The sequence below is a fragment of the Medicago truncatula genome, chromosome 2 (genome assembly GCF_003473485.1).
Source record: "Medicago truncatula cultivar Jemalong A17 chromosome 2, MtrunA17r5.0-ANR, whole genome shotgun sequence".
NCBI classification, from domain to species: domain Eukaryota; kingdom Viridiplantae; phylum Streptophyta; class Magnoliopsida; order Fabales; family Fabaceae; genus Medicago; species Medicago truncatula.
The window spans coordinates 10958026-10980841 of NC_053043.1; the positions used below are offsets into that span (position 1 = coordinate 10958026).

General features: G+C 32.8%; 1 protein-coding gene across 2 annotated transcripts; it reads right to left on the reverse strand.

Annotated features, from left to right (window-relative positions):
- Positions 1-15253: 15253 nt before the first annotated feature.
- On the reverse strand, positions 15254-22757 carry LOC25486282 (tubulin-folding cofactor E). 2 transcript variants are annotated; one of them, XM_013607531.3, is made up of 15 exons: positions 22283-22757; positions 21575-21745; positions 21080-21126; positions 20630-20776; positions 20459-20533; positions 19880-19989; positions 19167-19294; positions 19007-19068; positions 17987-18094; positions 17862-17896; positions 16667-16729; positions 16148-16242; positions 15983-16059; positions 15814-15891; positions 15254-15616 (listed from the first exon to the last, which is right to left on the reverse strand). In XM_013607531.3, the coding sequence occupies exons 1-15, from the start codon at positions 22590-22592 to the stop codon at positions 15518-15520; spliced, it is 1605 nt and encodes a 534-aa protein (XP_013462985.1). In that variant the 5' UTR covers positions 22593-22757; the 3' UTR covers positions 15254-15517. The 2 variants fall into 2 exon arrangements, 1 of the variants encoding a protein (XP_013462985.1); XR_005644082.1 differs by lacking the exon at positions 15254-15616 and having other exon boundaries at positions 15872-15891; positions 15983-16072.
- Between the last annotated feature and the right edge of the window lie 59 nt (positions 22758-22816).

Here is a 22816-nt window from a genome sequence, read left to right on the forward strand (position 1 = left end):
CAGAATTTTACAGGGCTATATATAGAGCATCACAGATCAAAGGAAGGGAGTTCTTTTTTTGGGGGGAGCAGACTCACGACACACTACACAGACACTACATGCAACAAAGAGAAGAGCTTTGGAGATAGAAATTGAAGATTCGAGTCTTGGAGCAAGAATTTTCCTTTCTTTTAGGTTATTTCTTGTTCTTAATTTCATGAATTCTATCTCTATTTTAGTGTTGTTTTTGATTATGGATAGCTAAATTAGTCTCTAGGGTCTTAGGTGAATCTTGTATGTTGAGATACCTTGTCATGTTCTAGTTTATTAATTATAATTTCTATTTCTATTCCAATTAAATTGTTCTATTGATTTTATCACATGATTAGGAATGACCAAACCTTTGCATGTTAACAATCAGTTAATTGATCAGCGATCGTACTGCAATTAATTGGTGGACCTATAGAACAATTGAGACTAGAATTATTGCATGATCAAACCTTAGTTTTAGTCTTCCAATCATTCAACCTTTTTGTTCTTTATGCTTTTCTTGAGTTTCAACTCTTTGAATGATCAAACGAAGTGTTAACTTAGGAGAAAGAATATTAATCACGAATGACCAAACGGATTAATAGTTTTAGTAAAGGGATTGGTGATTGAATGAAAATAGGAATTTGATTAGAACTAGACATTAGGGAATCGAAACTTGCAAGTGAAACCGTGACCCTAGACCTCTCTTTATTGATTACATCTTCACATTTTTATCCTTCGTCATTACTTTTTCTTTAGTTACCGAAACCATTCTATTACTTGTTCGTCTAAATAATAAATTAATCTTAATTAGTTTGGTACTTGTTAATTAATCCCTGTGGATACGATAATCTTTTATACTACTTCTGCGATAGAGTACACTTGCTCTAAGTGTGTTTTTAGCGCAACAAGTTACATCCGTATGAATCGAGAGGTGACAAGAACAAGAGAGACTGCTTTTAAAGAAATCTACATCTTGGAAGAGTCTAAAAGCGCTGAGATCTAGCTAAAACTCTTATTATAACTCTTGTTATAACTCTTGTTATAGGCCAGGCTCAGCCTCTACCCTCTTGTATAACAACTAATGGAATCTTGGACTAAGCAAACAAAATGGTACTCTTTTACCATTTTCTTTTTTTTAATATTATTTGCTCATATATCAATTTTCGTGCTTTGTTTTCTGACTCGGTACTGTTGTAATGGGGTCAAAGAAAACTTATTAGTTTGAATTAATCCATGTATCACAAACTAAATTTGAGGAGTTTCTCTCTTATTCTTAACAAATTCCAAAATAAAAGGAAGTCAAGTAAGAAAATCACCATAAATAAATGGGCATAATAGTAGTTGTTAAAATATAACATCCACCACAAAACTATAAAATTATTCTAAAATTAACAAAAATAAAATAAAACTAGTTACAAATCCTATTCTTAGGTATATGAAATCTAAAAATCCGTACAAACTCACATATTGAAAGTTTTAAATACCCCTTCACATGTCCCCATTTCAATCCCACCCACATTCTCTCATTCTCTTAATCTCCTCTTCTCTTGTTGAGGAGAACAAAGAGTGAGATTAAAATGGCTTTCACTAAAACCCATCTCGTTGTTCTCCTCATTGTGATAATATCTATGTTGTTTGCACCCACCACAAATGCTATTCCCACAAAAAAAGCTAATGTTATTCGCACCCCCGAAGCTCGTGTTAGGAGTATGTGCAAAACATTAAAAAACCCAACGATGTGTTACAATACAATATTACCAAAAGCAGAGAGCGCTCCTAAATTCAACATATACACAGCCCTTGAGGTTGAGACTCAAGAAACAAGTATAAGAATCAATAAAACAATAAAATTCATGGATTATCAGATGGCTCCTAAAACAGGAAACATAGTAAAATTCATTCCTAGATTCGAGGAGGAGTATCATATTTCAGAGGACAAATCACTTCCTTTTTGCCGGGAACTATATGGAAAGATGATGAATGCTATAACCGTAACTGTTGCGTCCGTTGCAAAGCGCAATGTTGTAGAAGCAAGGACCCAACTATTACAGGTTTTATCTTACCATTCCTCTTGTGAAAAAGCTTATGGTGAACAAATTCCAATCTTTGCTCAAGATGCTGAAAAAACTCGTGACCTTGCTTCTAATTCTGAGGGCTTAGCGGCAGCCATTATAAATAGAGTGAAGCCTCATCCATAGAGTTAACACATGGGTGAAGAATAACATGATTATTATTATTATTATTATTACAATGTCGCTAGACAACATTATTCTTTGAACATTTATTTTATTGTCGTGTTTCATTGTAATTTTCTAATGTTATGAGGAGAAAGTGGTGGGTTTTGTTTTGGGAAATCCATTTTTTATTTTTATTTTTATTTTTATTTTTATTTTTATTTTTATGTAAGAGCTTAATAATTGCCAAATTTCATACAATAGTAAAACGTGGAAAGCATACTTAAATTTTGATAGCTTAATTATGTTTAATTTAGAGGTAGACTAAGTATATCAACTCCTTTATACTAACAACTAAATTGTAATGTATATACACACACTATAACGAGTAACATCTCACTTATTAACATGCAACTTCTAGGACAATTATTTTGCTATGATTCAAATATGTAGTGCCTGAAAGTTAGATATCAATTTGAACACATTCTATTTCAATGATGCATCGATTATAACATTTATCCTTTGTATGTCGACTAATATTCAATTACTTTTTAAACTTTTTATCATAATTTTGTGTCGACCTTAACTTAAATTTTGCCATTTTCACCTTCACAATGAGGGAAGAAATGGAATTGGGTTATTGATATGTAAGGTGACTATAATTCGAATATTGTATATGATGATTTTCTTTGGTTGCTCCAAGTATCTACAACCTCGAAATATTTCAGGATGAAAAAGTAGTGCTCGAAAAATTATGTGAAGTGTAAACCACCCTTCAAGGTGGTTGTTTTCTTATGCATCAAGAATGTCACAAAAGAGATTAAACGGTCTGACAACATTGTCAGTTGAGAAGGATATGTTGGAGAACATTGGTGGGTTAATAAATGATCTTGTATCTCAAAATGCTTAAAGAAACTGATTCTTATGAATTTTCGAGGAAAGATAAGTTTTTTCTTTTATATTTTGTAATTCTATTATGATGTATTAAGGCTTATTATGTTAAATGAAATTAGTATTTTTTTTTTTTGTCTTTTGTTAAAATGTTTATAAATTAAAATATAATTATTGAGGGAATTATTTTCTTATTATTTGTTCAGAATCTAAAATTTATTGAAATATGTAACAAATCAATCAATTAGATTTAGAATCCTCCTCTGTTTAAAACGTAACCCTCACAATGTATAAGCCTTGAAATTGATGTTGTGAATGGACCTTGAATGTTTGCGTTGGAGAGGTTAAGTTCAGTTACGGTGGTGTTGGTGGAGTCACTGTGTATGCTGTACTAGTTAGTAGTTACATGAGGAGAGTGTTGAGTCTCGATCTTCTAAGGTGAGTTTGAATTTGTATAGGTATTAGTGTTCTTGGTTTAAAGAAGTTACGTTTGTTGCAAGAGCCAGCATTGAGAGGGCAATGTAAATAAACATGAATTGTATTCCCATTGTGAATGACTCTGCTATTGAACATTATCAAATTTCTTCGTTTTTAAATCTGATTGATCCGGGACAAAATGAATTTTAGGGTTTGTTGTATATTTCAATTAATTTTAATCTTTTAATTCTTTTATTTTCTTTTAAATTAAATTGTTTTTTTTTTTTATTATTATCTAATTCAAACTAATTTTATAAATGACATGAAAATGATATTAATGACATGGAAAATGAATCATCAAACTATAATAATGAGTTAGGATCCGCAGACATCGAGCAAATTAAATTTATGTAATCGTTGAATCATTTTATAATAATAGATATTTACTATGTTTTATATTATATGCTAAAATAAGATGATGTGATGGAATGTCATGTATTCTATGAATTTTTATAGGTTCAATCCACTTAATGTGAATTTTCAATCCAGCGGTTGGATTAATTTAGTTTGCCTTCTAGAAATAGCTAGTGAAGGTTTAAGTATGTTAAGTTTGAAACATAATAACAGATCCTGACTCATAATATATAGAAAGATGTGTGTGTGTACATGTTAATTATTTTATTGAGTGAAGGATCTATGAGGGTGTCATTCGGAAAGGAGATTTTATTACAAACGTCAACACTGGGAAGACATTTGAGGTGAGTTTAAGGCTCCTCTCTATTCTAGTTTTACTGCATCGGTTATGTGCACATGATGTCTTGCACTGTGGATTGCATTTATGATGATCTACAGTTATTGTTGTAATTAAATTCTGTCTTGGGAAGAATAAATAACAAAGACAGAAAAATTTTGGCATCTTTCAATATTAGTTTACCTTAAGATTATTCATTTCTTACTAATCCATGCATTGAAGACTTCTATTCTCTAACAAAGTGCACAGATTCATATTCTTGCTTACTACTTTATTTCTATTCGCAGTATTGACCATTTTTTAAAAGAAACTTGTCCTACATAAAAGTATCTATCTAACCATGCTTCTAATGTTATTCTCTTGCATATTTTGGTCTTGTCATCAGCTCATTTTGTTCTCTGTAAATATTGATACAATCAAGACTAGTTCTAGATTTAGCTTTTATGTTTAATGAATAATGAAAAAGGGTTGAAAACAATATGCAGTGGTATGCACTCATAAGACTATTTTGATGTCTCTGCTTTCATTTTTTGCATTCAGACTAGCGATTTTGTGGCTGAAGCCTCTTATCTCTCTGAATGCAGGTTCCTAGTTTGTATCAGAGGCGTAATGATGAGTTGGAGGTTATTTTAAATATTTTTACCATGATCTGTGTATCTTCCCATTAAATCTAATGTCTTTGGGGAACTTTTGTATAGTTGTTCTGCCATATCTCTTTTTAAATTCTAATTGGGTTGCTTCTCGGCAGGTGATTCTAGAGGCTCATGCGGGAGAAATAGTTACTTTATATGAATGTTGCGTCAATGATGTCGAGTGTGCACCAGGTTCTACTTTTCTTTTCTCTTGAGCATATTTCGCATTTCCTGCATTCTACATTGCTCTTCATTTGGAAAATTGAGTTTAATGGATCTGTTGGTGGTGGTTTAAGTTGTTTGTTAATGTGGACATTAATGTTACAATCTTATTTTGTGTGTATTATTTGATCAGGGTATACTTTTACTGACGGGTTTGCAAGATATACAATTACATCTATGAATGTTTCTGAGTCGGTCTCAAAAGATTCTATTGATGTTTCTGAGTCGGTCTCAAGAGATTCGAGAGTGCAAGTAAGTAGTGTTTTAAATGATAAATTAACTTATCCACCTTGGCATTAATGGAAACTTATATCACGTATTTCTCTTGTTTTGTGTGTTGCTTAGGTTTCAGATGAATACGAGTCCAGACTCTTTGAAAATCCCAACATCAATGATGTAATATTTTTATTCACATTGCTTTTATATGACTTGATTTTTTTTATGGTATTTATGGGTTTTTGTGTCATCTTTTATACAGTTCATCTATTTGGGCCATTTACCTTGCCTCGAGGATTTTATTAAACAACAAAGAAATTTTGAGAAGCTAAATCCCTATGTGTAATTTGAGGAGCTAAATCCCTTATGTTAAGATAAAGAACTTGTTTTTCTTTGCTATTGGCCTAGTGACCAACACATCCTTAAATAAGCGCTCGTGCACACACACAGGGAGATGTTAGATCGAACTACAACGAAGACCAAGAAATAATTTCTTTGAATGTTCATCTGATTGAAATAATTATCACTACCTAATCGATTTTAAATTAGTTTGTTTCGCCATTGAAAAATAGGTAGTAATAACTGGAACTAAGCTTTGGTTATGATAACTGTTGTCAATAGAAATATATAATGGTTAATACCGCCTTTGGTCTCTGTAATACGAGCGAATTTCAGTTTAAAGTTTTTTATAAAAAAACTAAATAGATTCTGTCAATAGAAATATATAATGGTTAATACCGCTTTTGGTCTCTGTAATTTGAGATTTTTTCACTTTTAGTCCCTCATTTAAACATGTTAGCAGAATTTAACCACGTGTCATATTGACTGTGTAATTTTAATATTTTTTAATTCATCTAGAATTTATAATTACCATATTTAAAATTCTAAAACATAAACTAAAAAAATAAATTAGAAAACAAAAACATTTTTAATCCATCATTCTTCACATCTCTCTCTCTCTCTCTCTCTCTCTCTCTCTCTCTCTCTCTCTCTCTCTCTCTCTCTCTCTCTCTCTCTCTCTCTCTCTCTCTCTCTCTCTCTCTCTCTCTCTCTCTCTCTCTCTCTCTCTCTCTCTCTCTCTCTCTCTCTCTCTCTCTCTCTCTCTCTCTCTCTCTCTCTCTCTCTCTCTCTCTCTCGTCGATATCTTCGTCCATCATCTTTCATCACACTACCATGCACTACCCTCTGTTGGAATAAAATGTGTTTGACAATACCACTTTGAGCTTTGATGATAACAATGTATTAAAAATGCCAATTGGACATGCTAATATTTGTTTAAGTGTGCAAAATCATAGAGAAAAAATTTAAATCAAGCATAGGTTCTGGAGGAACAAATGAGAGCAATAAAAACTACAAAAGGGAAGCTTGTGTTGCAAGAAAGCATATGAAGAAAAGAGCATCTGAAGAGAAGAGTTTCTGAAGATCATCAGAAGTAGTCTCATTAGAAGTTGTCCACCAGAAGTTGAAGATCATCAGAAGTTGAAGATTGGAAGTTGAAGTTAGTTAAAAGCTGTCTTTTTGATTACACATCATTGTAGAAAGAATAGAATCCTGGAGCAACGGCTATTTCAGAAGAATTAGAAGGCATTGGATGCTTATTCGCCGAAGAGCGTTAGAAAAGGACAATAGTACAATTGTACAACCACTATCTCCACTACTTCGTTATTTGTGTCTGCAATAGTACAATACAAGACAACAATTGTGACTACGTTGGTAATTCTCTATAAAAGGAATGAATTTGAAATTGTTCCATCCTAGGACAATAACCAAATCAAGCAACATATCATTGGTGATTATCAAGCTTCAACAACGACTCTTTTTGTAACGCCCTATTTTAATATTTATTTATTTTATTGAGTTTAGATGTCTTTTTATAATTTAGTTGATTTATTTTGATGAGTGATATTTTGTTATGTTATAGGTTGGTATTTATTAGTATAATATATATGTTATTTGATGTAGAAATATATATGTTATTTGGTGTAGAAATATATTTCTTATCTGGTGTAGAAATATATATGTTATAAAAATATATTTGTTATAGAAATATATTTGTTATTTGTTATAGAAATATTGAATATATATATATATATCTTAGAATAGAATATTGAGACTTGGAGGACATATTTGGAAATAAAAGAAAATAAGTAGGTTAAAGATTTATATAAAAGGGGAGAGTTAGAATTAGAAATCAAGATTACGTGAAACCTGTTTTTGGAGGTTAAAGAGTTGCCCCGCGAGTTACTTAGTGACAGTCAGCCTTACCTAGAGTTCTTGCGATCTGTGTCGCACGTGATATTCTGAGTTGGTCTTTGGGGTAAGAAGGAAAGTTGTTTATAATTATATTAGCTTTCAGTGAGTCTGAATTAATATGAATATTGTTGTTGAATAATTGAGATATATATATATATATATACACACACACTATGTGATTAATGTATGATATAGAAATAATGTTAATTATATCTTTCAAGTTGTTGATGTTAATGTTGTTATTGTTGCTGACATTGCTGTTGTTGATTGTTAATGTTGTTAAGTTGCAAGTTGTTATTGTTGCTGTCATTGTTGTTGTTGATTGTGTTTATAATTATATCGTGTATCAGAGAGTCTGAATTAAATGATTAATGTTGTTGGTAAATTTGAGCTACATATATTTATGTGGAAAAGATATGTTATACAAAATATTCATGTTTATACCATCCAAGTGGTTATTATTAATGTTGCTATGATTCAAGTTGTTGTATGTTGTTGTCTCTGCTGTTATTGATTATTAAATCATTAAGTTGCATATATTGGTCAAAGTTGTCAAGTTGTAAGTTGTTCCAAGATATTGGAGTCATATGAGTTGTTGAGGTTGTCTAAGTTGTAAGTTGTTGAGTCTATGCATACTCATTTGAAGTTGAGGGCTTGATGTTCAGGTTGGTACCACATGCATGATTAAGAAGTTGTAGTTGCATTGTCGAGTTGAAATCGTTAATGTCGCCTTGTCGTTGTCGTTAAGTTGTCATTTATCAATGAGTTGTTAATGAAGAACTATGTGAAGTATTAATATTTATTAATCGTTGTTGTTTATGTTGTTATACGATGATGTTTACGGTGTGATGTTTATGTTGTTATATGATGATGTTTGTGATGTGATGTTTATGTTATAATATGAGGATGTTTATGATGTGATGTTTATGTTGTTATATGATGATGTTTATGATGTGATGATTATGCTGTTATACGATGATGTTGATGATGTGATGTTCATGATGTGATGATTATGTTGTTATACGGTGATTTTATGATGTGATATTTATGTTATACGATGATGTTTATGATGTGATGATTATGTTGTTATATGATGAATGTGTATGATGTGATGAATATGATATTAATGATGACTAGAAGTTGATTGATGATTTAATGAAGTACTATATGAAGAATTATTATTATTAATTGATGAGGTTGAAGTCGTTAAATGCATTTGATGAATTAAATGCTTATTATTATTGAATGTGAAATCTCACCCCTTCTGCTTGGAAATGTTGCCTTTACAATTGGGTAACTTGCAGGTAATCAAGGTTAGCTGATGAAGTGAGTGACTGTCTCTCACGTGTCGTCTTAGAGTCGCTCTGATACGTAACGGGATGGGGATCTTGTTTGTTTTCCATGTGTTATGTGTTTATTATGAATTTATGTTAAAGATTCGTCTAGACTGGATTTTAATAAGTCGTTTAAGTTAAGGTCGTTGCGCCAACACGATGTTTAATTTAAATGTTTTCCGCTGCATTGAGATTTAAATTGATGATATGAGATGATTGAAATAAATAGTAACTTTACTATATTTATATTTGAAAGAAGTGTAGCATCCTATTTTAGTTGTTTTACTCTGATTTATGCAAAAAAAATTCAAGTTGGAAAAACGGGTGCTAACAATCAACAACGTCTCTTTCACACTTCTATATAAATGATTGAAGACTTAAAGATTTCCAAGAGACTTACAACAATTTTACTAGAGCCAAACCTCTGCAGAAATTGTTCCACATCAAAGTTCACTTAGAATTTCTTAACAACTTTCATATCTTGGAAATTTTAGAGTTTTAAGAGTCTTATCTGATTTGTATTTGTGAACACCACTGATTGTATATCAAGTGTTCAACCTCAAACATTTTCTTTATAATTTTGTTTGAATAGAAGTCTCTTGCAGTTGTGCTTGGAAGTCTCTTGATTTTGTTCTTGAACATAGGAAATCTCTTGCAGTTGTGCTTGAGTAGTTTGAAGTCTCTTGCTATTGAGTTTGAGCATTTGTAATTAGGTATTGATTTTAGTGAACTCTCCTTGGAAGTGCAAGGAGGAGTGGACTACTTTCGGATTGTGGAAGGAAACACTATAATTGGTTTGCGTCTTTCTTCCTTATCTCTCTCTTTACTTAACCGCTACAATTATACTTTGAACATTGCATCACAAACTGAACTATATCAGCTTCTGCTCAGTAAACTCAGTTTTAGGAGAAGAAAAAGACAACACAATTCAACCCCCCATTTCTTGTGTTTTTCCCACCTTCAGTTGGTATCTAGAGTCTTGGTCTGTTGTCTTAACACTTAACAATGTAACAGATAAATATATGAGAAAAACATGTTTGGTGAAAGTTCCATTTCTGGAAACAATAACAATGTTGTTAGTTATGACTATGGTACTTTTGATGATAAGAAATCTGAATCCAATAAAGCTCCAAGGTTTAATGGAAAACCTGAATAATTTTCTTGGTGGAAAACTAACATGTATAGTCTCATCATGGGTTTAGATGAGGAGCTGGTGTTGGTGACTTGATCCTTGACGAAGAAGGAGCTGCTATTGATAGAAAGAAACATACTCCTACTCATAAGAAGCTTTACAAGAAACATCACAATATCAGAGGAATCCTTGTTGCTTATATACCTTGCATAGAGTACATGAAGATGAGTGACAAATCTATTGCAATGGCAATGTTTGCTTCACTTTGTGCAAACTATGAAGGTAGTAAGAAGGTTAGAGAAGCAAAAGTTATTATGCTTTTTCATCAGTATGAGTTGTTCAAGATGAAATATGATGAAAGTATTGAGGAAATGTACTCAAGATTTCAGACTCTTGTCTCTGGACTTCAAATATTGAAGAAAGGTTATGTAGCTTTTGATCATGTGAGCAAGATTCTAAGAAGCTTACCTGCTAGATGGAGACCTAAAGTTATTGCTATTGAGGAAACTAGAGATTTAAACACTTTAAGTGTTGAAGATCTTATGAGCTCTTTCAAGGTTCATGAGATCAGTCTCAATGAGCATGATTCTGCTAAAAAGTCAAAGTCTATAGCACTAAAATCCAAAGGGAAGCAGTCACAAGCTCTCAAAGCAAATAGGTCTAAAGACGAGTTACCTGATGGATAAAAATAGAAATATCACATTGAAAAATGATAAAAAGTGATGAATTTTATTTTTTAAAAGTTAAAATATTATTGAATTCAATGTAAATATACTATTTTTGATTTCATTAATAAGAGTGTTAAGGGCATTGGTTAGCATAGCCATGTGATCAGTGAAAAGTTTAATTGTATCTACTAATTTTTTATATAATTAATATTGATAAAATAAAATAAAATATTATACATACATTAGCATTAATATTATACATACATTAGCATTAATCTCACTTTCTACTACAACATTGCCACATTAGCATTAATCTCGCTTTCTACTACAACATTTCTAAAAAATTCAAAGAATCATCAATGGCAATGAGAAGAGTGATAAGAAAATCGGTCTTCACCGCCGTAACGGCTTCCACCACAAGTTCTCCTTCTCTCACACTCATCGACGGCGTCAACAAAACCTTGAACACCGGAAACCCTGTTTTCAACAATGTCCTCTCCTCCAAGCTTCTCTTTAGCTCAAATCATTTTCTTTCATCTTCTTTTCACCACTCCGAAAGAGATTCTCCGGTATATCCAACGTTTTCACTTTATTTCGTTAATTTCAAAATTAGTTGATGTTGATTCTTGTTAATGAATTCTTGACGATGAATTCTTGATGAAGAATGTCAATAAAAAGAATTAGTGAAGTTATTTATTTTTTGAAGTAGAATATATTTCACCATTGAAGATTTGAGCAAATAACACTAAATTTCAGTATTCGTTTTAATTATTTAATCAGATATCCAAGTATGGAAAGGATCTGACCGAACTTGCTAGACTCAGCAACGTTCATGCTATCATAGCTCAAGGCGACGAGATTGATCGTTGTATCGAGATTTTGTCAAGAGGAAGCAAGAATAAACCAGTTATTATTGGTGAACCTAGTTTGAGAAGATATGCAGTTGTTGAAGGGTTTGTGTTAATGCTTAATTTTGCTTTTTAATATTGATTTATAGGTTATACAATTCTTTTATTGATTAATGCATGTTAGACTAAGTAGTCAATTGGGCTTTATAGTGGCGTAGGGGTCGTGTGGGTTGCACCGTGAATGGCTATAGTATGGTGGCGTAGCGGGCTCTGGTCCACTATTTTTTTTCTTTTAATATTGAGTTATCCATGAGAGATGGTGCAATTCGCAACAACGGCCTCCCCAAAGTGCTATAGTTTAGTGGCATAGCGGGCTCTGATCTGCTATTTTGTTTTAAACGCGAAAACCCCAAACTGACACTAAATTTTAAACTATTCTGAGGGCAATTTGGGGATTTATTCACTTACCAAGAACAATTTTTGTCCTGTTGTGATGTGATACTGCTGAAGAAGTAGGTATTGTATAACAATGAATAATATATACTGAGGGATTTAATGTGGTGTGTACGTAGACAAAAGAAAACAATCACATCAACTAATACTAATAAAAAAAAAATAAAAAAATTGAATCAAACTTTCAAACCAAGCCGAACTGCACCAAAAAAAAAATTCAGAGGGCAAATGATAGTTCACGAATTGAACCAATTTGGTTCGATTAAACGGGTCAGTTCAAATTTGTTGTTTTTAAAAATAGTCCTAGTATTCAATTTGGTTTGAATTTTGGTATTTTGGTAGTCCTAAATATGAGAATATTGTGTACTATTTCTTTTATCAGCAATGATAAGTGAACACAAAAAAACCAAACACAATATAGACACCAGTATGTTTATACGGTATTTTCCACTTTTCCACATTTTTTTTTCTTTTCTTTCCCCGTTACTGTGTCTTTCTCTCACTCCCTACACTGGTAGTTTCTCCCTCATAGCTCTCACTTCATCTTCAACAATGAAATCCAACGGAAAAAGCCACAAATCCATCACCGGAAAATCCTCTCCGCGTCGGATTTTGCAAAGATCGCAAATCATCATCAGGAATGAGTGGTTCACCGAAGAAAGGAGGCCACTGAGGGAAGTTCACGAAGAGATCATCATCGCCAACTCCTTCACCGCCGCGGTTACCGTTTGATTGCGGTGGTTGTGTTGGAGTTTGCTTAATCTAGATTTAGATTTATGTTTATGTGATTTTGTATATGGTTTTGTAAATTAATCAGTTATATAAAAGTAGTTTAAAGTTTCCATGACTATTCAAATTTGTTATGGTGATTATGAACGACGGTGGTCTCTCACTGGTGGTGGTGATTGACGAGCTGGAGAAGAAGGGTGAACTGTGTTTACTGTTTAGAGATGGGGGAGAAAGAAAGATGAAGACGATAAGAGAGAGAGGTTGCAGCTGAAAAATCAATTATACCCCTAGATTTTAATGGAAATTATGAGTTTGCCCCTGATGTCGTATTTGTGTCTAAAAATACGTGTTTATATATCATTTCTGTTCTTTTATTTGTTAAGAAACAATATAACCATTCTTATCCATTCTTAATAGTTAGTTACTCTCTTTGAGCAAAGCAATTGACTGAAAAAAGTAACACATCAAATAATTATGAACTAATCAAAAGTTGAATTGTCTGTTGAACACCAAAATTTTGTCTGTTTTTAAGTTTGTACTTTTGCTTTAGATGATTTCGTGTAGTTAATGTATATATAGTAGTTAAAGTAGTTGAGCGTTGTTATAGTATAATTTGAGTTTCTTTACAACTTATGTGGTTCAAGTTAGTTCATCCACACCTCATCAGATGGCTCGGGTTTATTAGCAGCAGTGGACTTTCTTTTTGGTTAAGTTTGTGTTATATTAACAGCTAAAATCTGTACCATAATACTAATGTTTGCAGCTGGTGGGTATTCAATTGTCTCAAAGGAAAGCGAAACTACTTATCAAAGGTACCTTGTCGCTTTTAACCCTCCAATCGAAGAGAGGATTAAAAAGTTGATATTTGAAGATTTCCTAGCTATTTGTTCCAAAATGATTTCTTGCTGGTGACTTCTTGAATTTTTTTTCAATACTTTATAGTAATTTGTTTTTTTCATTAATTTTATTTTATTTTATGATGTTGTTGCAGTGGCATCTCTGATGCGGTAACACGTATATACACTGTTGAGTTCAAGTATCTTTATTACTTTGGAGCAATCTTCTCTAAAGAACAGACTGCAAAGATTAAAAGGAGGCCTAGTGTTTTGGTAGTGGTTCCAGATTCGCCCGTTAGTTTGCAACATCAACAATATCCTGGATGACCACTTTCTAATGGGAAAGAGGATATGATGGCAAGAACTCTGGTGGAGCGTGAAATCAGAGAAGGTTGCAAGGTAGATAATTTGAGAAATAAATTGCATTTACCTTCAATTGTAAAAATGTCACCTTGTATCCAGATATTTGTATATTTCACTATGCACATCAAATAAAGTTTGTTACTTATTTGACAGGAAAACACAAATTATGATATTGAAATCAACGATGAATGCAAGTTAAAGTTTATGGAAAACACAAATTACTTTTTTTCGTTAAGTTATAATCTAAATATGAGAATATTGTGTACTATTTCTTTTATTTGTTAAGAAACAGTATAACCATTCTTATCCATTCTTAATAGTTAGTTACTCTCTTTAAGCAAAGCAATTGACTGAAAAAAGTAACACATCAAATAATTATGAACTAATCAAAAGTTGAATTGTCTGTTGAACACCAAAATTTTGTATGTTTTTAAGTTTGTACTTTTGCCTTAGATGATTTCGTGTAGTTAATGTATATATAGTAGTTAAAGTAGTTGAGCGTTGTTATAGAATAATTTGAGTTTCTTTACAACTTATGTGGTTCAAGTTAGTTCATCCACACCTCATCAGATGGCTATGGTTTATTAGCAGCAGTCGACTTTCTTTTTGGTTTATTTTGTGTTATAGTAACAGCTAAAATCTGTATCATAATACTAATGTTTGCAGCTGGTGGAAAGCGAAACTACTTATCAAAGGTACCTTGTCATTTTTAACCCTCCAATCGAAGAGAGGATTAAAAAGTTGATATTTGAAAATTTCCTAGCTATTTGTTCCAAAATGATTTCTTGTTGGTGAGTTCTTGAATTTTTTTTCAATACTTTATAGTAATTTTTTTTTCATTATTTTTATTTTATTTTATGATGTTGTTGCATTGGCATCTCTGATGCGATAACACGTATATACACTGTTGAGTTCAAGTATCTTTATTACTTTGGAGCAATCTTCTCTAAAGAAGAGGATGCAAAGATTAAAAGGAGGCCTGGTGTTTTGGTAGTGGTTCCAGATTCGTCCGTTAGTTTGCAACATCAACAATATGTGAGTTTCTAATGGGAAAGAGGATATGATGGCAAGAACTTTGGTGGAGCGTGAAATCAGAGAAGGTTACAAGGTAGATAATTTGAGAAATAAATTGCATTTACCTTAAATTGTAAAAATGTCACCTTGTATCTAGATATTTGTATATTTCACTATGCACATCAATTAAGGTTTATTACTTATTTGACAGGAAAACACAAATTATGATATTGAAATCATCGATGAATGCAAGTTAAAGTTTATGGAAAACACAAATTACTTTTTTTCATTAAGTTATAATCTAAATATGAGAATATTGTGTACTATTTCTTTTATTTGTTAAGAAACAATATAACCATTCATATACATTCATAATAGTTACTATCTTTGATCAAATAGTGCATCAAAGTTCCAAAATAAGAAGTTTGATTGAAACATTTACCAAAATTTTATGACCTACTAAACATAACAGGTTCTTCATTATAAAGTCATACTTTTCTATAAGATTAATCGCACCTAAGCAGAACGGTATAAAGTTTACTAGGCTGATCATAATTTTTTTGACATTTTGATCAACTATCTTCGTCTACAAGGAGAACTGAATTATTGCCAACCCCAAGGTCCATAAGCGATGACGAATCATTGTTAAGCAGCAAGGGCAATGGAGATCCCTGAAAATTCAAATCCATGTAACAACTAATTTCAATCACAAATTTGAGGCATATTAGTTTGAAATTTTTTGCATCAACCAAGGCAGATCAAAAATGATTTTTAAGATCGTCCTAAGGTTGTTGCTTCCACTCAATAAAATTTGAAGTAGGGCAATCATGATAATAAATAGTACAGTTCATTCTTAATAGAAACAAACCTCTTCTTGAAGAAATAAATTTAGCTTCATGGACTTCAGCTTAAAAAAGCTGTCACAGAGAAATTTTAGCTTGCCAACCTGAGAAACATAGTAATAAAAAGGATTGTTTAAATGTCTTGATAGACTCATGTCTCAATATTATATTGCAAAGAAAGTATTGGTATTTTACTGTAGTTGTTGCTGGCAGCTTCTTTGTCAATGGTTTTTTCTCACCCATGGATGCTCCAACACACTTCAGAGTGATAGCTGCATTTAATTTCTATTCAAGTTAATTAAGCTATTGAAAGTTCAGAAAAAGAAGCTGGTGAACAAAATTAACATTTAGAGTCCATACACAAGAATCCTGAGCTAATTGCTTGTGGGCCACCAGTTGTTCCAATTGAAGGCGGTTGATCTTCAATTTCGTAAAAATTCTTAAGCTCGGAAAACCTGCAATGAAGTGTGAAATCTACGTTTTCATATTTCCTCTTTATTATACGATGTGATCCTACTGATTGAATTTCCAATCAGATTAGTTCACTAGACCCGACATCAAAACAAAATTGCAAACACCTTCAACCACTCTTATACAGTCAAGGGGATATAACTTTAGTTTATAGTGGTTGCATTGAGAAACTTAAGTAGTCAATTGATAAGGTGGGAGAGGGTACGATCCTCACCTCCAACAAAATACTAACTATACTAACATTTGTCATTTAAGAGAAAAAATTTCTCTATCAGTCAGAACCCAGAGTTACTAACTTCTGAACAGCATTTTCATCCAGCTTTCTCTAGCCATCACAAACTCACAGCACATACTGAACATAGAACATAGAGCAAAGGTCCCAACAACCCCTCACTTGCATGAATTTACCTGGGGTGCTGTTTGATTTCTTCAGGATTAGCATGCAACCTTGAGACCACAAGCCGAACATACCTGCATAAAATTGTAAATTAAACATAAGATAAAAAATTGTTCAGATTGAATGCCAATAAGATGTAAACCATAAATTGAATGAGCCACTAGAAGTTATGCATGTTAGAAAAACACATACAGGCCGATATCACATATGAAGATAGATATAATACATAGTCCAATGGCCATTCCTTAAATAGGAACCTAACCACAAATGTATTCATAACAGTAAATGTGAAAAAGATTAAATTATGCCTCGCACAACAATCCTTGATATTAAAATAATTTCTTTGTGAAGCGAATGAATTAAACATCTGTCGTGACATGCCCAGAGAGAAGAAAACTTCAAAGCTTTTATAGGTAGCTGGTGCCAATCCAGGCAGCAGGGGGATTGGTACAGGAAGCTACAACTTGAATTTTAAGGGTTCTGACACGATTTACGGGAGTGGGTTCGATTGATTTTATGCCTTATTCTGTCATATTCTCTTGCCTTTGATTGAGTATTCTGTATTTATACTGTCTGGGCACTTTATTTGTCCCAGGAGGCTCAGAAATATTTGAGTTAGCTCCATGCCTTCTCATTTGAGAATGGCCAAGAAAGAAAGCATGATGAGAGAAATTTTCCGGAAAGGATTCACTCTCAATAATAGAGTCAAAGATGGTCCCTAAAAACCTTTTTTCTTCTACAAGGATATTTGATTGAAAGTAAATGGCCAGAAGGGAAGAAGCAGTTAGTTTCCGCTTTCCATGGAATGCAGTCATCCAATGGATTCACCCTCAATAATAGAGCTACCCAAGTACCCACCCACCCAAGACAGAAATAGCACCTTGTGCTGCAATTCTAAAAGAGATCATTCTCTCCAATGGTATGACATGGAAAGGAATGAATTTTGCTGAATTGCAGGATGGTGAACAAGCCAGCTCTCCAATGAGGAAATGTATGCAACTTAAGTACACATATTAAATACCAGAAGTCCAGAACTAAATGATCAGAAAAAACAGGAGCAACACAAAAGTCCAATATAGTTAATGGCACTACTAAAAAACTATAAGGTAAAACCCTTGACAAACAAATACGCGTAATAGATTATTACAATAGATGTTTCAGTTGCTTAATGTGTATTTACAGCACAAAATTTTAAGAAGCATGTACCTAATCTCAGAGTCCTTCCTTTCACGAGAGGTAATCTGAAATGTTAATTAGAAATGAATGCATTACGTTTGGTTACAGAGTATATAAAAGGTGCAAATAAGCAATAGAGGGATCTTTCATCGCACCTCACTCCCATTCAATATCTGAACTTTTGCTAAACGAGCAATCAAAACAAATCTTGGAACCCCACCTTTCACAGCATCAGTTATTGGGTTTCCAGAAAGCCTGATATCCTTTAATGTTAATAAAGATATATAATTAGAATATAATCTAGCTACCATAAGTAAGAAAATGCTCTTGAAAAATAAACAAGTGAATTAAAACAGAGGATAGAATAAGATAAACAAAGGAAAGAATGTAGTGATACATGCAGGGAAACAAGTTGAGCAAACGAGAATATTTACTTTCACAGAGGAAACTGGTAAATGTAAAAATTCTCTGATAAAACAGATAATTATTTTTTAAAAGGAAATGTGCAAAATTCAACTGCTTAGGCATATGTAGGATAAAAGCAAGAAAGAGAGTCACTCATTGCCAAGTAGAGTGCAATTAAAGGATGCAGCTTAGTACTGCCCGCACGTGATAACGTGTTTTAAACTTTTTTTGGGATTATGGTGCTCAATAATGGATCTTTCAAAGAGTTTTCAATATTAGATATTCAGATGGATTAGAAAGCTATGGTTTCTTCATTGTATGTCTTTTTATTGAATCCTGGATATTATTTCTATTTTCTCTCTCTTTAAGATGACATCTTATCCATTTACGTTGTAGTTCGGTATTCTCTAATAAAGTATAGTGGAGTACTAAGTTCTGCATAAACATCAATAACTGTCTTTCTTTATTCTCAATTCAATCGCTAAACCAAAAGGGAAAACTTCATTCGAAAATTCAGGTTGGACAAAAAGGATAAAATATGAATCGTAGCGAGAGTAATAAACAACTAAAAAATTATACAAGGTATGGAAGACTTTCACACTTAGGTAACCCCCCATATACCATTTTCAAATGAGTCCAGGACAATGGACTGTAGTATCAAATAATCCATTTGAGTTGAGGTCCTGGACTCATTTTATGCCATGCATAATCATGAATTAAATAAAATAAATAGAAAAAGCATAATACATACTTCACAGTGTAAACCTTACCACCAAGTTAGGAAACAAGTTTAACGAGTCAACAGAGGCCAGATCACTAATGTTGTTGTCACCTGTATGATAATTGAAAGACTTAAAAGGTCAGCTGATAGCCACAATTCACATTGCATTTCAGGACGGTGATCTTATCAAGAGGATAGCATTATCATACCCAACAGAAGGCAGCGCAGTTTTTGAAAGGGTTTACAGCCCGTAACTTCTGATTCATAATATTGCGAACCATTATCAGGATAAAAGAGAGAACTCAAACAATTCTTGTTCAAGTAAAGCTGCTCCAAACTGAAACAAAACATATTTATTTCAAAAGCTTATCAAATTCAACATACTCTAAAACAAATCTAACCAAAGGCATGGGAATTTTTCTAGGGAAGAAAAATTATAAACAAGAGAATAAGATACAATTACTACTTCTAGTGATACAGAGACATATGATTCGGCCACATTTCACTTTAATTATACAACTAAACTATCATGATGAAGTTGAACACTTGCAATAAATGGCTAACAGAAATAACAAGTGGATGACTAAAATGAGAAGTGGTTAAGAGATTAAGTAATGAGCAGAAAATTTAGATTCGATCCACATGGAAGCAGACTAAAATGTGTGTAAAAGTTTTTTTTTTTTAAAAACAAAATAGAGTGCAAAAACATCATGTGAAAGGAATGACATCCCAACTATGTTGGCACCCCATCCCCTTCACCTATCATTTGCAGGACTCTATTAATATTATTTAAAAGATGAAAAACAGACAAACCTTGGGGGGGACTAGACCAAAACCTAAGGGAGTACAAAGTTAAAATGACATCATTCTAAACTGAAGTCAGAACTGTATTTTAGAACTAGACAGAGTTTTCTTTACCAACCATCTTAGCTGAGAAAGCTTCATGATTTCACTCCATTCCGCTATACAATTATCTTCCAAATTCAACAGTCGCAGTGAATCAAAACCCCGAACCATAGAGGATGACACAGGCTGAACAGAAAAAGGAAAAAGACGGCTTAAAATTGTTTCGGATTTATTTTATAAAGTTGATAAGAAGTAGTAAAGCTACATAAACATGAAAGTGAAAACCTATACGCAGACCTATCACCTATCATATTAACCAAGTTCCTGTATTTTTAATGTGAAAACAGAAATTGTATATCATATCCAGGCCAATGTCAGAAAAGAAAATATGCATTCAACAAAGCATCTCAAATCCCAAATATAACTGCAACATCTACCATAAAATTTAAGAGGAAAAAAGAACATCTTTATTAGCTTCTTTTAATTAGATACATTTTTTATCCCCCGCTGTTAAACAAGAAACTTTTGAGGGCAAGGAGAAACATAACAGGATGACAAATAGTGAAGACTGTGTCAACAATGCTACTCTCTACTTAGGCTTCGCTTATAAAATCAACATATTGAACAAGCATGTTATAGAACGAATATAACATACCAGTATTCTGCTTATACTGTTTCCCATGATATGTAGCTCTTCAATTGTTGTCAATGACTGTCTAAGCAGTTCAACCTGCCCAGTCACAAAGGCAATATTTAGCAACTCCTAATTAAACATGAAGGAAATCTAAGCAAGAGACATAAGTTGAGAAAAGAGAAAGAAGGAAACCTGCTCCCAATCTACACCGGTATTATTTAAAACCAGAACACGGATGCTTTTCAGTAATGGAAGCTCAGATTTATATGGTGACATTAAGTTGTAGGATAAGTTGAGAGCCTTCAGAGCAGGTAACTGTTCACAAATGATGCCAACATCCTGCAAAAAGATTAATGAAAATGGATTAAATAGCAATTGCTGTGTTGACCAATCGCTAACAAGATAATGGGCCATGCAAAGTAAATAAAAGGGAGTTTTGCAAGTGATTCTAGTGCTATTTTTGGAATAGAAAAAGGTTTTTACAAAGAGAAAAGACAACGACAGGTATGCAGATAATAGATATCCTCCAAAATATGTGATCCTAGTGTTTTTTTTGCCAATGGTGTGAAGAAAATAAGCAGACTCAAAGCTGCAGCAGTAGCCAGGAGAGAATAGTGCACAAAACCTAGTTGCAGAACATACCTTCCACTCCGAAAGAAGGTTCCCGGACAGATCCAGTTCTTGTATGTCTATAAACAGAAAGGTACAGTTTCAAAACATGGATTTTGTTACATTCATATTTTCTTAGAGGATAAAATCAGATATCAAAGTTTCCTGTTGTAACTTCAAGTAAAATAAGCTTAACCAGAGTTTCAAATAAAGGTTTGTGACCTCAATCTCGGCCGCGGCATATCAGTTTTTTATGTTTCCGAAATCGCAACATAACCGCGATTGAGGCCATGTCGACCGCATTTGACCGGGATTCTTTGCAAAATCAAGAATTGCGACGTGACTGCAACTGTTACCGCTATTTAAAACAGCCACCTTAACCAAGGTAAAATCAACCGATTCAGTAACATTACAACAATTCTATCAACCCTCTCCGCCCAAAAACAAAAACTGATGCCACTAGTTTATTGACGTTTCATTTATCTTTATATAAACAAAAAAATGGGATTGTTATAGAGTTAAGCTTACTTGGCACTGTAGTACTAATCTGACATGAAACTCCAGGGGAACCAACACCCATAAATGCCAATGATGCATTTGTTAACTCCTCAATTCGACTTAGCTTATCATCAAGTTCACTTTTACCCAATAATTGAATAGAAACTCGTTTATTGCTACTCGAAAGTACATACATTTCATCTGCAAAAAATAAAACAAAATAATACATTACTTTCCAAGTACCCAAAATACATCTAAAATACACAAATGGAAATGAATTTAGTGATACAATATAATAACTCATATGGTAAAAGAATGCGGACACATTTTATATGCTCTGGTGCAGGTTTTAACCAGCAAATTTCCACCTATGTTGACAATGCTAGATTTTGAGCTTATAGCTTATAAGTTCATATAACAAAAAACGACTTATTTAGTAACTTCTTTTCTCACGAGCTTATAGCTTATTTTGATAAGCTAAATCAATTAGCTTATAACTTAACATTTTTTCTCTCAATTTTACCCCTGTTATCTTACTTGAAAATATTAAATATTAATTAAACATCTTTTTTATGTCAATTCAATCATATTTATAAGCGGCTAATTCAACTACTAATTTTACCAAACAATACCATTTAATCAGCTAACTTATCCACAATTTTTTGTCAAATGTGTATGACTTTCGCTTCATAAGAAAAAAAAAAAAAAAAAAAGAATTGAAGTGAGAGATACACGCACCCTCTTCATCTTTAGTAGAACTACTTCGATATCTCTTTTCAAGAGCTTCTAAAACCGAAATCCCATTACACAGATTCTTGGGACGAACAAATGAACCAGAAGTTTCACTCTTAGCATGAAAATACCGAACACCATTGATGGATCCATCGTGTTTACCATCTCCATGATCCCAATCAACTCCAACCCATGATTCTGAATAGCCTTCTACACTTCCAATATACTTCACTGTTCCGATTCGCGTTGAATCTCCAGATGCATGTACTCGTTGGCCTACTTGAAATTCGGTTGTTGAATTTGGTGAATCCTGCATCTTTTGTTTTGTTGAACACAACCTAGTAACACATTGTTTTGTTCCTCCGACAAAATGTAGATCACGATTAGTTACGATGAAACTGGTCGGCGGCGGTTATGATAATCTGTTTTTGTTAACTTCTAAATGCAAAGTGATGATAACTAGCGAGAAAATTAAAAAAGTGGTTTTTATTTAATTTAATTTAATTGAATTGAATGGTATTTATTTTGCCACAAATTGTT